General features: G+C 34.4%; 1 protein-coding gene across 1 annotated transcript; it reads left to right on the top strand.

The window, feature by feature from the left end:
* The first annotated feature begins 8057 nt into the window (after positions 1-8057).
* On the top strand, positions 8058-8775 carry LOC149167332 (protein CYSTEINE-RICH TRANSMEMBRANE MODULE 12-like). The gene is made up of 3 exons (XM_089431511.1): positions 8058-8215; positions 8329-8419; positions 8516-8775. The coding sequence occupies exons 1-3, from the start codon at positions 8152-8154 to the stop codon at positions 8559-8561; spliced, it is 201 nt and encodes a 66-aa protein (XP_089287637.1). The 5' UTR covers positions 8058-8151; the 3' UTR covers positions 8562-8775.
* The last annotated feature ends 14389 nt before the right edge of the window (positions 8776-23164 follow it).

Below are 23164 nucleotides of genomic sequence, written 5' to 3'. Positions count from 1 at the left end.
GTAAAAACTCTGCTTTGAAAACATAATAGAGAGGCCACCACTGAAGGCTAGACCGGGAGACCTAGCCCAAGAGTATTGGACGAAATCCTTATTAAACTTGTAGTGTTTATATGTTTGCCTGTTATGTTTTCCTTAACTGCTTCAGTGCCTGTGTATTTCACAATCTTATCGATCCATTGCATAAAATAACATAGGCACATCCATGCACATGAGTCTATAATACCTTAATTGTTTTTCTTAGATTAATTTTGTATCAAGTGGTATTAGAGCTCTAGGTTGCTAAGGTTAGACAAGCTTGTGCTAGATTTTTTTTGTTGAATGCTAACTAGGACAAAGCTCAAATTAGGAGAAGGAGAGTTGGTTGAAGCTAATCCAGAAATTGGAAGAGTCTATCCTAAGAGGAAAATGGCTGAAGAAAGTCGCTTGGAATCAGACTCCCAGTTCATGGACAATTTCATGACCATGAGGGCCATGGTAGAGGAAATGTATAGAGAATTTAAGAAAGGTCGAAGTGAATATTCTTCAACTTTCCAGCATGACAAAGGAGTGGAAGAATCTCTCCTAAATCATTCTAAAGGCAAACGGAAAGAAGAAAAACTTCCCACATCTCCTGATAGTCCTGAAAATAAAAAGAAGAAAGCATCTTTAATTAAATTAGATGTTAAATTTGATTTGATAATATATGATGGAGAGTTGAATGCAGAGAAGCCGGATAATTGGATTAGACAGATTGATGTATATTGTAGGGTGTAGAGCATTGATTCAAACAGAAGTAAGATTCAGCTCACCATCCTACGCCTTGGAGGAACTACCTTGGTATGGTGGGAAGGCAGAACACAAGTTGACATGAAGAAGCGTGGTAAAATTCTTTCTGTCTGGAGTGAATTTGTTTCTGCAATTAAAAAACAATTCTATCCACTAGCTTACATGTAGCAAGCTATGATGAGTTGGCAAACTCTTTGCCAATTGAAAGGGAAAAGTGTACAAAGTTATACCCAAGAATTTAGGAAAAGAGCTTTGATTCTAGGAATTTCGTTAGACTCACCTAAAACTCTGCTGAAGTATATAGGTGGTCTACACAGCTATTTAAAGCACACCATGGTCATGTTTAATCCCACTAGCATAGATGAGGTACCTGTTCAGGCTACACACCTAGAGGCTAGAGGCAACAATGTGAACCAAGAAGTTGGGGGATCATCAAAACCCACTGCAAGCAAGAATAAGGAAAAGAGAAAGCAGAAATGGAAAGAGAGGAAGATAAATTTTGTACAAAAGACCAAGCCTTCACATGTACTCACTGCAAGAAGGATGGGCAAGAAGCCTTAGTTGGACAAACGCTCTGGAAGCCCTGAAATAGCTTGGGTTGAGTTACTAGTCCTGGAAGCCTTGGTTGGAAAAACACTCTAAAAACCCATGGTTCATTGAATTACTAGTCCTAGAATCCCTGGTTGGACAAACGCTCAGAAATCCTGACAATAACTACAAGTTGCATAATTAGTCTTTGAAACCTTGGTTGGAACAAATGCTCTAGAGCCATGGAAAACTTGGGTATAGACCAATCTGGTGATGGTTAGTGATGTATGATTGTGAGGTGGAATCAACAGTTGAGGGTTAAGGTGGTTTGGCCTCTAGAAGCCTTGGTTTGGTTTAGTTGGATGTGTTCCATGAGATGCCACATTCACTCTTCGAATATGGCACGAGGGTGACTGGCTGAAAGAGAGATTCGGTTTAGCCTAGTCTATGGTCGGGTGGTTCATGGAAGTCTCAAACCTGGTTGAATTTTGAATATGTTAATAAGATATTCATTTCTCTTGTATTTATTGGGTAAATATACTTTTTTATAGGTGGTATATATGGTTGTTGTATCCTTGTTATTTTTGCTGGTTATATGTTGGTTATGAGCACGTTTTATAACAATGATGATGTATGTCTCTCATCGTGTTTTGATTTGTAAATGAATGAACAATCAATATATGACGTAATAGATGATGATACAGCTAATGTGATAAGGAATCAATTCTTCTTAGTGATTCTTAGATAAGTATGAGACCCCTATGCTCAAATTTGTTGATATGACTTGTAGATTGCATATTTGTGACATGTTTGACGAAATATCTGTCATGGCTAGTAGGGGTCCAATAAAGTCATTGATAAAGTATTTTCATTAGTATTATTAGTTCGATGTTATTTTTAATTTATGGAATTTTCATGAAGTTCTAAGCAATGGCCTGAGTCCTTTCCCTTAAAAATTGGCACAAAATCTGGGGTCGCAAGCTCAGAACTAGCTAAAAAACTCTCGAGTCACTTGCATGACCTTGTTGTGGGAGAGATTGGAGGGTCCCAGTTGCATGCATTCCCATGTCATGGGAGAGGTTAAGGCTCTAGGAAAATGAAATGTTAAGCTACCTCAAGGGTTGGCCACCTAGAAGGGTTGGTTGGATCCTAAAGGTTCTATAGCATGTGTAGAAGGTTAGATTGGTTGTGTTTTGTTGGTTCCACTTCCTTAATTGTACATGGGGAGTTGAATAATATCATAGTGGCATCTCATCAGATTTTTACCCCAACGGACTGGTTAACTTGGGTAAATGTGGGAGGAGGTGGTTACATATTCTTAGGAAACTTAAACAATGTGATGCTTGTATCTTAGGAAAGCACGACAAACAATTTTTTGATGATTCTCATTCCAGAGAACATAGAAAATTTGAACTCATTCATTCTGATTTATGTGGCCCAATGCGTTCCTTATGAAAATGGTAATAAATATATGATGACATTTATTGATGACTACACTAGAATGCGTTGGGTTTATTTATTGAAGAACAAATATGAAGCTTTTGAAACATTCAAGAACTTTCATGCATGGATTGAAAATGATGCACAATCTCATATTGGATCTATTTATACCGATAATGGAAAATAATATACATAAAGTGGATTTGAAAACTATCTTCACCAACAAGGGATCAAAAATCAAACAATCGTGCCTTATAATCCCCAACAAAATGGAGTGGCTGAAAGAATGAACAAGACAATCTTAAATATGGTACATTCCATGATATTTTTCAAGAATGTTAAACTGATTTTTTGGGTTGATGTAGTTCTATGTGCCGTGTATATAAAGAATAAGTGTCCTTATAATGCTATCATAAACAAGACTCCCTATGAAATGTGGTATGCCCACATTCCCTCGGTGAGGCATATCAAGGTTTTTGGTTCCACTTGTTATGCCTTGATACTCGAGGAATAGAGAAACAAAATCGGTGCAAGGAGTCACAAATGTATCTTCTTCGGGTACTCAAATACATCCAAAGCATACCGTATCCATGATGAAGTGAATAAGAAGTTTATAATATCTAGAGATGTGATGTTTCCTGAATCTTCCAGCACTTACAATGTTGTTGAGTAGCAACTTGATCACTTGGATATATTCATACATGAAAATTCTTTTCAAAAGTTTGATAATAATATTACACATCCTAAAGGGGGAATTCCTATACTAGATCAATATGTGGAATTGTTTTTTGAAGCAATCTCTCCCCCGCATGATTCTCCAACCACTAATGACACTTTGAGTGATGTGATTGACAAATTTGGGAGATTAAATCTTGATTCAACCCCATCTCAGTCAGCTGAGCAACCCGGGTCATCTTAGAAAGCTCCTCCAAAATGGCTGATAAATACACTTGAAATTGTTCATCCTGGTGAGGTTGGAAAGACAAGAACAAGAAGCTCAACCAGACATAATGGAGGTGATGCAGACGATTCTAATTCACCTGTTGATATGGATGTTTCTTATGATTGTGAATTGAATTTGTCTACAGATTTAGAGCCAACTTCCTTCAAAGAAGTCACTTCTCATGATGAATGGAAAGAAACGATTTAAAAATAATATGATGCTTTGATAAAGAATGGCACCTAGAAGCTGGTTGATCCTCCATTGGAAACCAAACCAATAGGCTGCAAGTGGGTCTTCAAAAACAAGTATATATCAAATGGCTCACTTGACAAGCATAAAGACATGCTTGTGGAAAAAGGTTTTGCACAGAAGGAAGGGGTCCATTATGAGGAGACTTTTTCTCCCACAACGAAATGGGCTACCATCTAGACACTCTTTGACTTGGCAGCTAAGAATGAGTTGAAAGTCCATCAAATGGATGTAAGAACTAATTTCTTGAATGGAGATGTTAAAGAGAATATTTTTATGTTCCAACCAGAAGGATTTATTGTGCAGGGCCAGGAAAAGAAAGTATGCAAGCTTGTAAAATCCTTATATGGCCTCAAGTAAGCACTGCAGGCCTGGTACAAGAAATTGACTGAGCACCTTTTGAAACTCAATTTCAAACATTATGATCTTGATGATCCAACTTTGTTTGTCAATAAAGTTGGCAAAATAATTGTATATCATGTTTTGTATGTAGACGATCTTCTGATAAGAGGGAACAATGAGAACTACATTGCATCCATAAAGAAAGAAATGAGGAAAGGTTTTGAAATTACGAATTTGGGTTATGTTCACTACTATCTTGGTATTGAAGTAACTCAACATCCGAAGTTTATATTCCTCTGTCAGAAGAAGTACATTAGAGATTTCTTGAACAAGTTTGACATGTTTGAGTGCAATCCTTTGAGTACTACAATGAAACATAACTTAAACCTCACATCTACAGAAGGAAATTTTTTTTAGGATGCAACAAAGTACATATGACTCGTAGGAAGTTTCAACTACCTGACTAATAAATAGACTAGACATTTCGTTTGTTGTTAGAATCCTCTACAGGTTTATGCAAAATCATTGTGAGGGTCACTGGCCTACTACAAAAAGAGTTCTAAAGTACTTGAAGGGAAATCAGGACTTTGGAATCAAGTATACACAGGTGGATGACTTCAGCTTGATTGGATACTTTGATTCAGATTTTGATGGAGATAAAGAAACTGGAGTATCTACTTTAGATTATGTTATGAGTCTTAGATCAGGAGTTGTCTCCTGGATGTCACACAAACAATCAGTTCCAGTAGATTCCACAACTAAGGTAGAATATGTCATAGCAGCTAAAGAAACGAAGGAAATTGTGTGGCTAAGGAAAATTCTAGAAGATTTGCAGGAGAAACAAGTACATTCAACTCTTCTTTTGATTGACAACACTTCTACAATAAATTTGGCTGAGAACCCAAAGTTCCATGATCGAACAAAGCATATCAATACAAAATACCGTCAGATTCGTCATCATTTTGAGGCCAAAATAATCCACCTACGACATTGTTCCACAAATAAGCAGACTACAAACGTCTTCACTAAAGTGCTTGGAAGGAAGAAGTTTAAAAGATTTAGAATGGTGCTTAGACTCACCAACATCCCTTTATATTAAGGGGTTGCAGTGGGGGGGGGTGGGTAAATGTTGAACAACTAATATTTGGGATTAGGAATCGTTTGTAAATATTGTAAATTGAAAAATAAGAGAAGTTCGAAGACGAAGAGACATTGGGAGATGAAGCCTAATACTCTTTCTCTCCTTGTATATAGCCATATGCTATCTCAATGAAAATAAAACAAGTTATTCATGGAGTTACTCATAGCCTAACAAATTTAATGCAAACTTTAGAGCTCCATATTTTCTTTCACTGCTTTCAACTACTTTAGAGGATTTTCACTTCACTTTCTTCCTCATATCGAATTGCTTCTACTTCATATCTTCTTCATTAGGCCGAAATTGTCTGCACCCTTCTTCATCGAATTGATATGTTAAATGGAGGCAAAGGCATTGTACTATATAGTTGTTTAAGTCATATCGGATGACTTTTCTACCAATTAACTTAGAGATGACTTGAATTTGTAATGGAGCCGACATGGATATATTTTTCCTCACCATCTCAAACGTAGGCATATTTGCATGATATTTTGGAGATCATCACACAAAATCCATTTGATTTCATTGTGATTTCCATAAATAAGGCCTTCTCTATTTTTAAGAATTATATTATTGCACAAGAAAAGAGTAAATCATAGGATGCTAGTTAGAGAGTCAAGTTATGATTGTGCAAATTACTTCGACTACATGGGAAATGAGTGCCACCATATCTACTTTAACCCTAATCTTATTTAGAGAGTTAGGTTATGATTGTGCAAATTACATCTGCTACATAGGAAAGGAGTGGCAACATATCTTCCTTAACCCTGATCTTATTTAGAGAGTTAGATTATGATTGTGCAAATTACTTCTGCCACATAGGAAATGAGTACCACCATATTTACCCATGAGTTTTTCTTCAGGAAGTACATATTTGGAAACTCAAATGTGTAACAAACTTTGCAACCTTGAGCTTGTAATAAGCTTAGTCCTAAAGGTGTGAATCTCCCCAGTGCATTGACATTAATGAAAATTTATTCAACATGATTGAAGCAGATAGGGAGGGAGAATTATTGAAGGAAGGGAGCCATAAAAGACAAAGAGGTGAAATGAAGGCTTCAAAAAGCATAAAGTAAAAACCACATCAAGATGAGAGAGAATTAGAAAATTCTAGGAGGAGAGGGGGAAGGAGATTGCATCTATGAACAATTCCCTACCAAAAACACTTACAAACTGAAAGAAAGGGGAAAGTGATACCTTAAAATCCAAGTTATCGACAAATTGGATAGGAGCTCAAGCCTATAACTTCCTTATCCAATTTGGGAGAGAAATACCTCCTTGCTTTGTTAGAGCTCGAAGGAACAGAGCTAAGAGAAGCCATGAAGGCTTCCATGACACCACTACTAAAACTCTATCATGACTTCACATTGCTCAAGCACATGAAAAGACAAAGAGGCTAACCAAAGATAATGAATGTGAAGGAATGAAAGAACCAAGTTAGGAGGCCTGACCCTTCCAATTTCTTTTCTTTTTTCAGGAGGTTGAATGTAAGTCTAAAAATCTTGTAAGTTTTGAAACCTACATCTATACTGCCAATTGGATTGTGTAAAAATCTACAGGGAATGGAAACATTCTTGTTTTAACATTATAACAAGCGGAGCTAGCCTTGAAATGTAGAGCCCCTTCAATGCATTCTTCCATATTGCACAGGGTGGGTTCATGGCATAGTAAATGGGAGGTGACAGGCTAGCAAGCACGGCGATAATTAACTCCATGATCTACTGTGCCGAACAACAGACGACCTTGCTCTTCAACCACTCCATCTATCCTATTATCATGTGTGGAATTTGGAGGGTAACTAGGCATTGCAGTGTCCCTCCCCATATCTCCTTAAATAGTTTAGAGCACACTTTAGGCCGTCCCATCTAGAAAATTATCCCTAAACTCTATTAATAAAAAACATACTGATTTTAAAACTTTTTTCTTAAACTAATTTTATTTTTAAAATTGTAAAATAAATCAAATAATTATTTACTTAAAAACATATTGATTTAATTTGTTTTTCTTAAAACTGATCAAATTAAACTAATCAATAACTATACTATATCAAACCAATCAATAACTATACTCTATCAAACCATTGCAAATTTGAGTAAATTTAGCATATTTTCTTTAGAGAAATTAGAATACACTCCCTTCCACACCAACACAATAACTCTCTAAAGAATTCCATCCCTTTCACAACAACGCAATAGCTTCACTAGTATATGGTGATATATTGTGATAACTAAAAATTATATTATTCTGGGTGATTTATTTGAGACACACAAATAACTCTTAAGCCAAACATTGACTATGAGTAAGAATGTAATCTAAAAAATGTATGAGCCATCTTTGGCATGGGGAATCCTTTTGTCCACATCATCATGATGTGGCAACCCAACATATCTTTGTTGGCATTCAGGTATAGTAGTCATATACATGTAAATGGATCTAGAGAGATCTGGATATGTCGAAGGATTCCCAGGTGGAGATGACTAAGGATTCTCAGGAAACTGGGGCCTACTGCCGTAATTTTAGTGCGTTATACATGCCGGTTTTCACCGAAAAAAAAAAGAAAGTGTCGGTGAAGAATAATCTGATTAGCTGTGCACTTTAGACTTTGTGCTCCCTCCTCTGCTTTAGATTTACCATTGTGTATATATATCACACTAATTCTAAACAAATCCATTGCACAATCAGTTCATTATCATCGCTCTTGCTGTGAGTTGAAGGTCTGAAGGTGTTGATTCTTAAAAAGCACGCCATGTCTGACAACAAAAGGTCTCCACCACCACCTGTGAGCTTCACGGAAGGAAATCCTCCTCCAGGTTCCGTATTTTCTTCACTTCTCTTCCTGTCCTCCCTTTTCCTCTTTATTGTTTCGTTGACTGATAATCACAATTGATTTTCATTTCCATTAAAATGCTTTTCCTGCTATCAGGGTATCCTACGCAAGCTCCTAGGCCTCAATATGCTGAAGCTCACACTGTCAAAACGCAGCAGAGAGAAGAGAAAGGATTCATTGAAGGATGGTATGAGTTAAATTCAAAATTTCATTAATATATTTGTAATTGACTGTATGTTAGGTTTTCTGTTATTTATTTATTTCTGTGAATGTGGATCTGCAGCCTTGCGGCTCTGTGCTGTTGTTTCCTGTGCGAGGAATGTTGCTGATGAAGAGAATCAGATTAAAATGGGGAGAAAGTTGAATTATATTTTATTATTGTAGTTTCATTATGTTGTGCAAATTCTGGGATTAGATATACGATAACTATCCCCTGGAATCAATAGTTCCGCTGTGTGTATTTGTACGTTCAGTGCATGTAACCCAAAGCTTTTTCCTTAGTATTTGTATTTTGGAAAGCATTATAAAGTGTGATTTAGTGGATTTCGCCTCATCAAATTTAATGTTAAGGGACATTTTTCTCACAGCTTAAACATGTGTAATGTCCAAATAATAATAAGTCTTTCTAAAAGATCAAATAAGTTACTTGTTATTTTTCTGTTGTGAATAAAAAGTCTTTTTATTAAAATAAATATCTGGTATGCTAAAATAACGTGCACAGCAAATTGAATAATTGTAACATTGAAATACAATTTTGCTTGTACATTTATTTTGCGTTAAAAAAGATTAAATATTTGGAAATGCAAACTTTAACTTTTAAGAATGAGAGATCAGAATCGCTTTTCAGAGTGTAAAATTCAAAATAAAAGTTGTACCTTCAGAACTTTAATCCTAATCCCTCTCGGCATATAACAGAAATAGATTTTATTCTTTCTATTTGTCCTTAAAATTCATTATATGATTTTTACGGAGATTAAATAAATTTTTTTTTTAAATTGTTGAGTTTTAAATGGAATTTAAGAAAAAATTGCATTTTAAGAGATTTGATTTCTTTCTGCATTTAATAAATTTGAAATTAAGATAGATTTATATTAATTATAAATTTGATTTTTTTTTAATTAATTATTTATCATTCATATATATATTATACTTAACATCAACTCCATATATATTAAACTTCCAAAGAATTATACATTCTTTTTTTGTTTTTACAGGTAGAAAACACCTCTACTCTAAACCAAAACCATGTGCCTTTATGTTAATATAAAGTTATTAGAATGTTTTATTTAAGAAGTATATTAACATATCATTTATTATTATTATTATTTTAAATGTTATGGTTTCAAATGCATTTTGAAAGGAAGGAATTACACATCTTTAGTATATTAGATTGTGAAAAGAGCTCTTATATCCACTTAACCATAGAACACACTATAGATTTGATCTCTCTAGAAGCCTAATCTATACACACACACACATCAAGTGTATTTTTTTATTGTTTAAATTACATTTTTGAATGTATAAAATGGATTTAGTGTCTTCTCTTAAAACAACTAACAATATAAATATCAGATCTGTGTAAAATGAGGTACATTTGTAACATAAATATGAGATCTACAAATAAACGGAGGATTTATAAAATAAATATAAAATCTATACATAATACAATAGATCTGTAAAAGCATGTTAATACAAAACCCATATCTGAAATAAATAATATAAAACATATACAGAACCAAAACGACCAATAAATCCCCACCCACGAGGAAAGATCTGTAACTTTTCCATTATATAAAAAAAACTTACAACCATTAGCTCAACTCCAATCTTCTTGCCTTCTCACCCCACATCAGAAATAGAAGCTATCAAACACATAAGAACACCAAGAATTACCTTGGGAAAACCCCAACTTAGGGGAAAAACCTAGCCTAATATAATTCTAATAGATTTAGCCAAAAACCCAAAGCTTGTCGGGGAGCCTGCTCAACCCTTGGTCTACACATTTAGCCAAAAACCTCATGAAGCTTGTCGCGGAGCCTACTCAACCCTTGGTTCTAAATGAGGAGACCTGCTAAAACCTTGACCTCTCACGCTGGGCAGGGAGACCCTCCTCGACCCTTAGCACCTTGGTGCTTAGCGCATTTACAATGGAGACAAATCATGTGCCTAAAAACAATAATGATTGTCATTCCCGAGTCAAAATTAATCCTAACATCTTCAAAATTTACTTGGGAACTTGGATGGTATACAATATACAACTTAAAATTGCAATTAGAACACACCATTCCTTGGTCTCAAATAAAATTGACCACAATAATGTATATATAGTTTGTTTTTTAATCATATATAATATACAGTTTAGTTTATTTGATCTTAATAATCATTGTTAAAATATTAATTTTCATAATTCTGGTCTCTAGTATCTACATCACCCTTTATTTAAGTCTGTGCTCTACATTGGTGTGCCATGATTTGCATCTGGTCCTGATGATGAACCACACTTCTATGTGATTTCTACCGAAAAGACTCTTCTTAATATATACACATTTAAATATTTTTTTTGAAATATATTATTTAGGAGTCATATTGAATTCTTTATTATTAATAATATTTTTTAAATACTACAAATTAATTTGATATTAAGAATTAAATGAATTACATATCTCTTTGATTTTTTATTTTATTTTTAATTACCCCTTTTCTTTAATCTTTGAAATATTTTATTATGATCAACACTAATTACTTTCTCTCCATATATATATGTATGAAGTTGAGATTGAAATAAATTAGTCAACATGCATTTAAGAATATTATTTGAGTTATGTATTGAAATATTTTTAAAAACATTACCTAAGTCATGTATTGAGATATTTTTAGAAAGTATAAGAATTATACAACTCTCTGGTAGGAAGTGAAAATAAAAATGTGGTTTTTTATTTTTAGTTATTTTATTTCTCTATAATCTTGGTATAAGATTATGATATTTCATATGGACATTGAAATATTTTATTTATGGTTGGGAATGGCAGTAAAACATGCATATTCATTTTTGTTTCTTTCTTATAACCCAAAATTTTCTTGTTTAAAGAATATATATATATTTGAATGAACATGTGTCAATTCGAGGTTGAGCATGGAAGAAATTATATATCTCTATCATACTAGGTTAGAATGAGCCTATCCACTCAATAAGACTCTTGGCTCAATATTTTTTTTTTTTACTTTCAATTGTTCTATACAAAGAGATGAAGTTATATTGAAATATTTTACTTAACATGTACATTGAAAATACATTGAAAATATTCTTTTTATAGTACACAATTTCCATATGAAATACTTTCTGTTATTAATATTTTTTTTAGTTATTTCTCTTAATAATTTTATGTTTAAAAATGGTATATAATTATTTGAGTCAATCTAATATTTTTATTAATAATTTTAAAATGTCATATTTCAATTATTTTTACTTATAAAGTTCATATAAATAAAATGTCACATGTCAAATGAAAGGAATTATACATCTCCTTTATATAATGTATCCTTCAATACAATAATACTTTTTAAATCCAAATCTAAATTACATTTACAAATGGTCTAACTCTTCATTTATACAAAATAATCTATTCAAAGTCATTATACTAATCTAATCCCACAATAGCCAATAACTTTATAGCCTTCTCCAAAACTAATTTCTTATAAATGCCAACTCCACTCACTTCATACTTGTCCACTACTAATATGTTAAACTCACATGGATTTTACATACATTATCGATCTATAAATTCATTATACAAGTCTAATCCCACATTACCCAATAACTTTATATCCTTGTCCAAAACTAGTTTCCTATAAATGCCAACTCCACTGAGCTCATACGATACCACTCCTAATATGTTAAATTCACATGGATTTTAGATACTTTATCAATCAGTAAAGAGATGGAGAAACCTTTTGTGATCCTAACACATTATAGGTATTAGCTCAAAAGTTGAACATAGAAAATTCCATTCATTATCTCATTTATTATTGACTTTAATTATTGTCCTAAGCTTTGGAAAAAGATAGGGAGAAAAAAAATTGATTTGTAAACTCACATAAATATTTTAATAGAGAGTTTATCACAATAAATTTTATAAATTTATACTATAAATTCAAAATATCTACTATGAGGTTTATTTTACTTATACTTATGGAATTGTTTTAATGCATGTAATATAGAAAATGCAAAAGATAGAGAACAAACAAAAATACAATCTATCACAACCATAACAACACAATATATGACATTGGAAAGCCTTTCAGGGAAAAATCTAGTTAAAAGGTGAGGCTGATATGCTTTCTTTTTCTCTAAATGGAAATGGATGCAGGTACAAAAAAGTGAGACATGTGGCCTCTGGGATACCATAGTGAAAAAACACTCTTTTTTTTTCCTCTCTCCCTACCCACGCTTAACTAATTTTCTCATCTATGGAACAAAATGCACTTGAATATAATGAAACTCCTTTTCCTCCTAGTGGCATAGTTAACAAAATCTAGTAGCCTTCTAAAGTGAGTGATTTTTACTCATTCAACTCTTAACAACTACAATATTGTATCTTCTAGAGTCTTCTTCATCATTATCACATGACCAACCTCTTTTTCATGAAATGGGAGTTGACATGGCATTCTTTCAAATCATGGTGGTCAACATGGGAAGATTTCCAAATGTCATAACATTGGCATACAAACTCTGATTGAGGCAATTTTTCAACCATTGGAAATTTGTTTGTGTGTATAATAGCATTAGCAAGTGTGGAGCTTAACATGACCAACCTCTTTTTCATGAAATGGGAGTTGACATGGCATTCTTTCAAATCATGGTGGTCAACATGGGAAAATTTCCAAATGTCATAACATTGGCATACAAACTCTGATTGAGGCAATTTTTTTGTGTATAATAGCATTAGCAAGTGTGGAGCTTAAGCAACAAAGTTTCAACCCCAAAAAACCACCATTTGATTCCTCAAACTAATTCCATAAGATTTTAGACCCTAATTCAACAAACTAGGACCCACCAATAAAAATTGTCCTGTGACCTAATTCCTTCACTTTTTCCACTTTTAAACCATTAATATAGATGAAAATAATATAGTGATTCATTCAAGATCAAAAAAATATTAATTTATATTGGATATATACAATTGAGAAAAGTTATAAATGTCGTTCATGAAAGATATTCATTGAACATGTTGACTATTTCTTTTCTTTTTTTTAAAGGATGGTGAGTGGTGTATACACTAAGTTTCTTTTGTATTTTGTTATAATAGGTGGGAACACACAACCATATTATGTTAAGGAATGTGTATATGTTTCTATTTAAGTAGGACACATATCCACATAAGAAATTTCTACATGGAATCAAATATTCAAGTCAATTTTATTAATAAAAAGGATATGCATGTCTTAAGAAAGTCTACATATTTATAAAGAACTCATGCATTAAAAAAGCGTTCATGTTCCTTTAAGTAAAATAAATCAACATAGATTCATCTTAATCACGGATCTAGCAAGGACATGGAAATATTAAATCTCTTGAGGTGCAAATCTCTTTTAGAGTGTAAAACATGAAAATCAAAGAAATGGTTTACACCTTATGAGATTTATTATCTAGAAGTTATACGCACCATGTAAAAGTTTTCATTGTTTAAATTATATTTTGTAATTCGAGAATAGATTCAATGCCTTGAATATCCCCATGTGTATTTTTTCATTCTTTAAATTTCATTTGTGAATGCTTGAGTGGATTTGTGAATGCTTGAGTGGATTCAATATTACTTAACCCTATTTAGTTCGATCTCTCTCTCTCTCTCTCTCTCTCTCTCTCTCTCTCTCTCTCTCTCTCCTACCTCCCTAACTTTAACAGCTCTGGTTAAAAATCCATGTAACAAAGTTGAAAAAAAAAGAAAAAATAAGACCAAGGTTATGGGACACGTATTCCAAGCTAAATGTTGGGCAAACCATCCTAGTGTGGGTGTTCATTTGGTTTATTATGGCTATGGGAAATTGGTGGAGGCAATGACAAAGGATTTGAAAAGGAAAGAGACATTATTTGGCATTTTATTTATGAAAGTAATGGAAATAAGGAGAAAAGAAAGGTGAAAGGTCAGAAGATGCATGTGAGGAGGAAAATGAAGGAAAATAATGGAAAATGAAGAGAATAGAGGCCTCATTAATAAAAAGGCTTTTGAGGATCATTTCACGAGCTTTTTTGCTAGTTCAGTTTTGGAGCTCTCTCTCTATTATCTCTCTCACACTCTTGGAAACTTACAACCTTCTTGGAGCACTCTAACATTGGATCAAGAAAAGCAAAGGAAGGACTAATAAGGCAAAGGGAAGCAAAGATCAAGCAAGGAAGAGCAAGACCATGCATCTACAACAAGATTACTTGCATGTATCGATTTGCATGTGTGATTTCCTTGCTAGATTTGGCATGCACGATACATGCATGTGTGTATTTGGTTCTCTTGTTGTCATTGACACGGGTTCTACCAGGTGTGACAATGATTTTAAGTCTTGCCTTGCCATTTCTGGATAGCCATGGTGTGATGGTGGTTCCTCTTATTTGGTTGAGTTGGATTGTCGGATGGTATTGAAGCTGAGTGAGGTGGTCTCTGAAGGAGAACACAAGGCCTAGTGATCCTTGGACCGATAAAGGTGGGATTGTGGTAAAGCCAGCTTTTGTGTACCGTTGATCGGTGAATGGCAGATACATGGTAAAGCCTAAAGGTGTATGCCCTTGATTAGGCCTACGAATCCTCGACCAGTGACTGGTGAGATATATGATAAATCTTGCATGGTGGAGTCTCGATCAAGCATAGGAATCCTCAACCAATTAATGGTGAGATATACGATAAAGGTTCGAGACTGGAGTGTTGATGGCCTAGGAATCCTTGATCGATGAATGGCAGGATATACGGTAAAGCATAGAGAATAAGAGATAGAAAAATTCTGCACAGTGTAAGTGGAGATATCTAGAGGCATCCATGCTTGTTTAGAGCCCAGTGATCTAGTGGGGATTGCGGTAAATCCCACTATTGTATGTTTATTTTTTCGGCCTAGTAATTCCTTGGTGGATTGTGGTAAAATCCGAGGAAACCCTCGTTGGTTTTGTTGTGAGTCCCACATTCATGCTTAGAATATGGCACATGGGTGATTGGCTGAAAGAAAGATTTGGTTCAACAAATTTATGGTTAGGTGGTACGTGGAAGTCCTAGGTTTGGTTGGCTTAAGAATTCACTAATAAGATCTTCTTCTCCTTGGTATTTCATGTGTAAATGTACTATTTCATATGTGATTTGATGGATGTCATATCCTTGTTATTTCTGTTGGTTATATGCTGGTTATGAGTATGTTTTATGATAGAATTGATGTATGGCTCTCATCATGTTTTGATTAGAGAATGAATGAACAATGAATATATGACCTAATAGATAATACATCTATTGTGATAAGGCATCAATGCTTCTTGATGATTCTTAGATAAGTATGAGACCCCTATGCTTAGATCATTTTTTATGACTTGTAGATTACATATTTGTGACATGTTTGACAAAATGTCTGTCATGGCTAGTAGGTGTCAGATTAAGCACCTATACCAATGATTGCATTAGTAACCTTGTTTCAATCTTATTTATCATTTTGAAGGTTTCATGAAGTTCTTGGAAGTGGCCTTAGACCTAGCACTAAAAAAGTGGCCCAGAATCTAGGGTCACTAGCATAAAACTGCCTTAAAAAGTGCATACTCATTGGAATGCCTAGCTGAGGGTCTAGATTAGTAGCATGTCAATTTCTCTCAGGGGTTGGTCACCTGGAAGGGTTGGTTGGCTCTTGAAGGTTTTGTAGTATGTGTGGAATGTTAGAATGGTTTTGTTTTATCGGTTCCACTTCCTTAACTGTACATGGGGAGTTGAACCACATCATAGTAGCCTCTCATCACATGTTCATCCCAGTGGACCAATTAGCTTGGGTAAATGTGGGAGGAGGGCGTTACACTAACTATGAGCCCCCTCTCTAATTCTCACCCCACCATATCTCTCTCCCTCTCTCTCTTTTTCCCCCTCTAGCTTTGTCTCTATCTTCCTTCCTCTCCCCTTTACACACTCTCTCTCTCCATCTCTCTTGTTTTATCCCCCCTTCCTTTCCCTTTTCTCTATAGTTACTCCGTCCCTTGCCCATCCTTCTCAATAACCCCCCCCTCTCTCCCACTCCATTTTTCTCTCCCCACTCCATTATTTCTCTATCTCTCCCTCCTCCTCTCTCTTTCCCCTCCTTTCTCTCCTCTCCCCCAATTATTAATAAATCACTCACACATACAAACAATCTTTCTTCTCCCTCTCATCTGTCTCCCCCCATCTCTCTCCTCCCTCTCCCTTCCTATTTTTCTCTATATACCTCCCCCTCTCCCTTAGTCACTTCTTCAACAAAAACCCCCTCCAACTATGTCTCTATCTTCCCCCCATGTCTCCCACAACTCTCTCTCTCTCCCACACTCTCCCTTCCCCATCCTCTTTCTTTATCTTTCTTAGTTTTTGACTCTCACTCACACACACACACACTCTCTCTCCTCCTCTTTTCCTCTCACTCACCCACTCATTCTTCCCCACCTCTCTCTCTCTCTCTCTCTCTCTTGACCTATCTATCCCTCGCTCTCTTCCCCTACATGTCCCCCACAACCCAACCTCAACCATTTCCCATTTGTTAAACTTCCTATCTCCATGAATATGTTCACTTTCATATGAGCATGAACATGCATGCATTTAATGCTAAGAATAAGTGCATGTTTTAGCACTAGGAATAAGAACATGGTTTGGGAATTTAAATTTTCCTAGTGGGAAGTTTATGTTCTTGATGAGTTGGTTTCTTTAGATATAAGTTCAAGATTACAAACCTCAACCAAACCTCAACCATTTGTTAAAGTTCCTATGTCCATGAATATGTTCACTTTCATATGAGCATGAACATGCATGCATTTCATGCTAGGAATATGTGCATGTTTTAGCACTAGGAATAAGAACATGATTTGGGAATTTAACTTTTCCTAGTGGGAAGTTTATGTTCTTGATGAGTTGGTTTCTTTAGATATAAGTTCAAGATTACAAACCTTACGATTTGGGCTATAAATACAAGAAAACATCAATTTTTGAGAGAACATGTGTGTTTCTATGTGTGATTTCTTTAGGCTATACAAAATTATCCATGAAACTACACACACATATAGAGTCACCTATACAAATTCTAAACAAATACTTTTTTTCTTTTTTTTTAACAATTAATAGTTTTTACTATTTTAAATATATTTTTCTCTCTGTATATGTCAAAATCTTAAAATGCATCCCTCTTTTGCTTCCGCCATAACTTTTTTTTGCCTTATCCATTTGAAAAAAAATATATATGGTGCACTAGAGGACATTGGGATCTGCAATCTAAAAAAAAAATCTTAACAATGTTTAGAGCCTTTTAGGTTGCAGTAATAAAAGACCTTGTAATTTCAAGGATATAATGACTTTCACAGATTGTTCTTGTGCACAACTATTTTCTCAATACACACACACATATAAAGAGAGAGAGACAGTGAGAGAGAGTAGTTGCCCACTAGAACAATTTGCTCTCTACAAATCTAAAAATTTGTGTAGCAAGATTCAATCATTTATGCATTCAAATGTTATACTGATAGAAACAAATGCATTATTTTGCATGAGAAAACACACTACGTCTAGGAAACTCAAAATTCACATAGTTAGACACAATTTACATAAACAAAAATTATATATTTGGAACGTTTATTTATTTTCCTACATTTCATCTTTTTGCATCACATTCAAATTCTTTTTGTAAGTACTTCTAATCATCCATCCAAGTTAATAGATTATTATTTTTCAAGATTTACATTACCACTAATGTGTCACAAAAGATAAAGATTATTATGAACATACACCCACCCTATTCCACTTACCCTATTCCACTTTAGTGATCACCCTCGGTAAAGTTTCATTATGCTCCATATGTGTTTTCAACTTTTATCCTCACTTTTTTCAGTACTATAATCATATTATGATGCATGTATGAGTTATGGAAAATTTTTATGTTGTTTTTCTATTCCTTTAGCCATTGCACTCTTGGTTTTTGTTTCCATAGAAATCATGTATGACACTCCTCTCTTTGCATCTAAAGTTGGATTTCCTTATGTGATAAGCTCCTATATGCTTCCTTACAAAATGATTTATTGTAGTACAATCTCCATTCCCTCGATAAACTCTTTCCAGGTGTAACACATCTCTCCAATTTTATTTTTCTTACATTAGAAAAAGGTAAATTAGTAAAGCATGTCAAATTACATGACATTTTTATGGTGTATCGTTGTTATTAAATGCAAAGGTAACAATATGAGTGATTATTATTAATAATTACATATAATATAAGTTCTCAATCATTATGGTTGCTTTGTTATTGATACGGTCCTTACACATTGGTATAGCTCTTTTAATTATATTCCAACATGCACATTAGTACATGTGAATTCCTCCTTAAGAGTAACCGAGGCTATCTTGGGTATTGTAAAAAAATTACCCCTTTTAGGAATTAGAACTTAACTTTGATTTTCATGTGTTAATTATTTTTTTGTTTTATGTATTCCATTGGAATCCAACGGTCTCGACTCCATACACGTGGACCCCTATCAAGACAAAATTGTTGACACCACTACTGAATTCTCTAAACCCGCCAGCCGTAGCACACTTTGGGAATTCATAATGGCGATTCAATCAATGATTCTAATTTTCTAGGGTTTAGATATACAAAAGGGGGGAGGTTCTACAGTTTATGGGAGTAATCACCTCCCTCCCACCGCACTGTTCTGCTCTCATTTGCATAGAGCGAGCTCTGCAACTAAACTTGATGTTCACAGTTATTTATTTTTCATGGTTGGGGTCTCTTTGCTTGTTTCCGTAGGAGGCACAATATTTGTTAAAGTTTTGCAAATAGGATAGTAAGCTAAGTAGGTTTGATTGTGGGGATAACTCAACACTTAAGCATGCCACAGGCTATCTGGGATGGGTGACCTCTTAGGAAGTCTTGGTTAATGGGTGTAAGTGATGATTGACCCCATGTGATTCATTTAACTATGTGGACTATTCAAAAATCATGAGAAATTGGTTAATGGGTGTAAGTGATGATTGACGTCATGTGATTCATTTAACTACGTGGACTATTCAAAAATCATGAGAAATTAGTGATGATTGACGCCATGTTACAGCTACCTCTCATAAAAATAATTAGTTAGTTATGACTACCTCTCATGAAAATGTTCATACATGAATGACTTACCAAGGGAGTTGAATCCCAAAAATTAATATCTAAAATTTGTTTATTTAATACATTTTATGTATTAAAATAAATTTGGTTAATTATTCTCTCCCTTTTGTTTAATTTTCTATGCATTAACATTGATAGCAGAGTCATTCAATGTTTCCTTCTGAGGGCCGAATGCTTGGACAAGAAACCCTCTTGCACCGTTGAAGAAACGTATCGAAATTTCCAAGTTGTTCTTGATGTATAAACCCTTTCTTTTATGTATGAAGATTCCTTTCTCAGTAACTTTATTTTCTTTACGTTTGTATAGGTCGTAATGGTTACGGTCATCTCCAAAGGAATGGTTACACGTGAAATTTCAACCCCAACCCTATCCCTTATTTTTCTTAGATTATTTTTGGTTACAATATTAGCTTTTTCTAACAACGCCTTCTTGGAATTTGGAGAGGTTTGTTTCCAACTTTGCGAGCACGATTTCGACTTGCATGGAGTACCTCCAGTTCTAACCGCGCCCCTCCTTGTGGTTTCTCTACCAGGTACTATGGAAGTCAAGGCGGAAACGGGAATAGGTTTTTATTATAGAATGTTTTATTACATTATTTCAGTTAGGTTCTTTTCATGTATAAGTTGAGTGATAGGATGGGTTATCAGCCATGCAGCCCTAAGATTCTCACCCGCGATGGTTAATTTATTGTCTTTACTAATTCGACTATATACTAAGTTAAATTTTCCTATTAATAATTTTTCGAGAGGCATTTCTGTTGTATGCATTTCTCACTGAGATTTCATCTCCCTCCCCTGGAAAATAAACTCGCTATTTTTTCTTTACGACCTTTCACCATTAAAACTAAAACCCAATGGAAATTTTTAAGGAATTACAACGAAATTCTAGGTTTTATTTCATGTGATTATTATTTACTCTTTAACCTCGGTATTAAGCTTCATTTCATGTACAATAGTTGTATTACTTGGAAATTTTTATTTATATTGATTATGACGCTTGTAAGTTCATATTACATATTTCGTCATGACAAGTTTTATGTTCCTTTTTTGTTAAAGAAGAAAGAAAAGCAGAGGAGATTGTACACATCTTTCTCTCTTTTACACTATGGGTTTTCAGTATGTCAATCTTGTTCTCATTCAAACTGTTACCATATTAAAAAAGAAAACATGTCTAGTCTAATGGATAGTAAAAATGGTTGTTTTGTTTTCTGTTCTTTTTTGCAATTATATGATAAAATTATTTATAACGATTATTCTCTTACCGCTACAACTATATATATATATATATATATATTTCAGAATTTTAGGATTGTTCTTAGTAGATGGATGCACCCTATGCTCTCTAATAGTTTGGGACTAACCTAAATTCATTTAGGTATCAATCCTTTCTTTATCATATTATAATATATGTATTAGATTCAAATATTTACATAATATTGTTTGTAATTGTAGACTAAATTTGACTTGTGCTTAGTCAAATTTAGTAATTTGATTTTCCACATCAGTAGGTTGACTTGGATTGTAGTTAACTTATGTGACAAGGTTTTGTCTACTAGTTTATTGAGCAAATTCAAGTTATAGGCTAGAAGTAGAGTTACGCATGTAGTGATTGCTAAAATTTAGAAATCAAGTTCATTTATTTTCAGTTTGACTCAGTTAACTGATGTCAACCAACTAGTTGGGTCAGTTGAAAGTTAATTGAGTAGTAGAATTGTTGTCAACACCATGATCTCTCAGTTAAACTATCCAATCAACTAAAAATAGCCAAGCCATGTATGGAATTTGAATTGCCTAGCTAGAATGGACGAAAAGGCACATTGTAATCATCAATTGTATACTACTTGAGTGTATCGGCTTGGCAGTTAAGCAAGTGAATCAATCCTTGGGAATTGCGCAAGCAAATAGGAGAAAATTTGTATCTTTAGGAGTTAATTTCCTCTAGGATTGCACAAGGAAATATTATCAATGTAACAATCGTGGGTTAAAAATCCATGTAATAAAGTAAATAAAGACAAAATAATAACAAATGTCATGGGACACTTATTTCAAGCTAAATGTTGGGAAAAACACCCTGGTGGGTGTTCATTTGGTTTAGTATGGCTATGGGGAAATTGGCAAAGGAAATGGTAGACGCATTGAAAAGGAAATTAGGAGAAAAGAAAGGCGAAAGGTCACAGGTTTCATCTTAGGAGGAAAATGAAGAAAAAATAATGGAAATTGAAGAAAATAGAGGCCTCACTAATGAAAAGGCTTCTCAGGATCAATTCACAATGTTTTTTCAGTTCAATTTTGAAGTTCTTTCTCTATTCTCTCTACTCTCTCATACTCTACAACACTTAGAGTATTCTTGGAGCACTCTAGCACAGGAGGAAGGAAGGCAAAGGAAGGACCAGAAAGCAAAGGGAAGAAAAGATCAAGCAAGGAAGAGCGAGATCAAGCAGCTACATCAGGATTACTTAAAGTTATCGAGTTTCATATATGATTTTCTTACTAGTTTTGACATGCATGGTACATGAATGTGCATTTTTGTTTCTCTTGCTATCATTGGCATGAGTTTTTCCAGGTGTTACAGTGGTTTTCAGCCTTGCCTTGCATTTCCGGATAACCATGGTGTGATGAGGTTTCTCTTACTTGGTTGAGATGGGTTTTTAGATGGTTTTGAAACCAAGTGGGGTGTTCTCGGGAGGAATCACAAGGCCTAGGATTCCATAGACTAGTAAAGGTGGGATTGCGATAAATCCTGATTCTGTATGCCCTCGTTGGGGATAGGAATCCTCAACCAGTGAATGGCGAGATATACAGTAAAGTTTAGAGGGTGGAGGCAGAAAAATTCGTTGTGTTTTAGGTGGAGATATCGAGAGGCATCCATGCTTGTATAGGCCTAGTGATCCTTGGACTAGTATATGGTGGGATTGTGGTAAATCCTAGTAGTGTATGTTACTTGTTCGGGCCTAGGAATCTGTTAGAGTCGGTCTGTTCAACCCTCCGTCAGAAATCAAAACCTCTTTTGTTACATTTCATTTTAGGTGTCTCATTTAGCTCGATCATCTGCATTCCATTAGGAGCATCGATCTTCTGACAGAATGGTCTTGTCTCCATACTTCCCTCATGTCATGTACTTGTTGTTTCGTGTTTGATCATTAAAGTTCATCAAAGTCAATTTTACAGTCATTATGGATGGTCTTTTGGTCAGCCAAGAGTCATGTTACTCATTAGGTTTAGGGTTTCGCAAATTTTGTCTTCAAAGTGTCCAATAATACTAGCAGGCATATGAGGGAGGTTTGAAATAAGTTTTCATGATATAAATTTCATCGTCAATATGCTTGATCATGATTTTTCTTCAAAACTCTGTTTTGAAGAAAAATCGTCCATTTTATCTTTGTAATAAATATGTAATTCTCAAAGCTCCTTCAGTTGTGAAATTCTTCAAGCGCAGCCCTGGTCTCCTTTGCCGAATCCAATGATAGCTATCCCTACACAAAAAGACAAGAGGTTCATCATTCAGCTCAAAAAATCATAAAGGAAGCAAAAAACAGAGTTTCAGAGTGAAGTGTCAAAGTTTGCAACATGACAAATTGGTTTT

This window comes from Pinus tabuliformis, chromosome 5_1 (assembly GCF_031772625.1).
Source record: "Pinus tabuliformis cultivar Carrire ecotype Pingquan chromosome 5_1, CPIR1, whole genome shotgun sequence".
NCBI classification, from domain to species: Eukaryota; Viridiplantae; Streptophyta; class Pinopsida; order Pinales; family Pinaceae; genus Pinus; species Pinus tabuliformis.
Note: the sequence above shows the minus strand (reverse complement) of the source record. Positions and strands in the feature narration are given on the sequence as shown.

Excerpts from the sequence above, each read along its gene's own strand:
- LOC149167332 (XM_089431511.1), top strand. The coding sequence starts at position 8,152 with ATGTCTGACAACAAAAGGTCTCCACCACCACCTGTGAGCTTCACGGAA. Across the intron at positions 8,216-8,328 it reads GGAAGGAAATCCTCCTCCAG|GGTATCCTACGCAAGCTCCT; the intron begins GTTCCGTATTTT and ends TCCTGCTATCAG. Across the intron at positions 8,420-8,515 it reads AAAGGATTCATTGAAGGATG|CCTTGCGGCTCTGTGCTGTT; the intron begins GTATGAGTTAAA and ends GTGGATCTGCAG.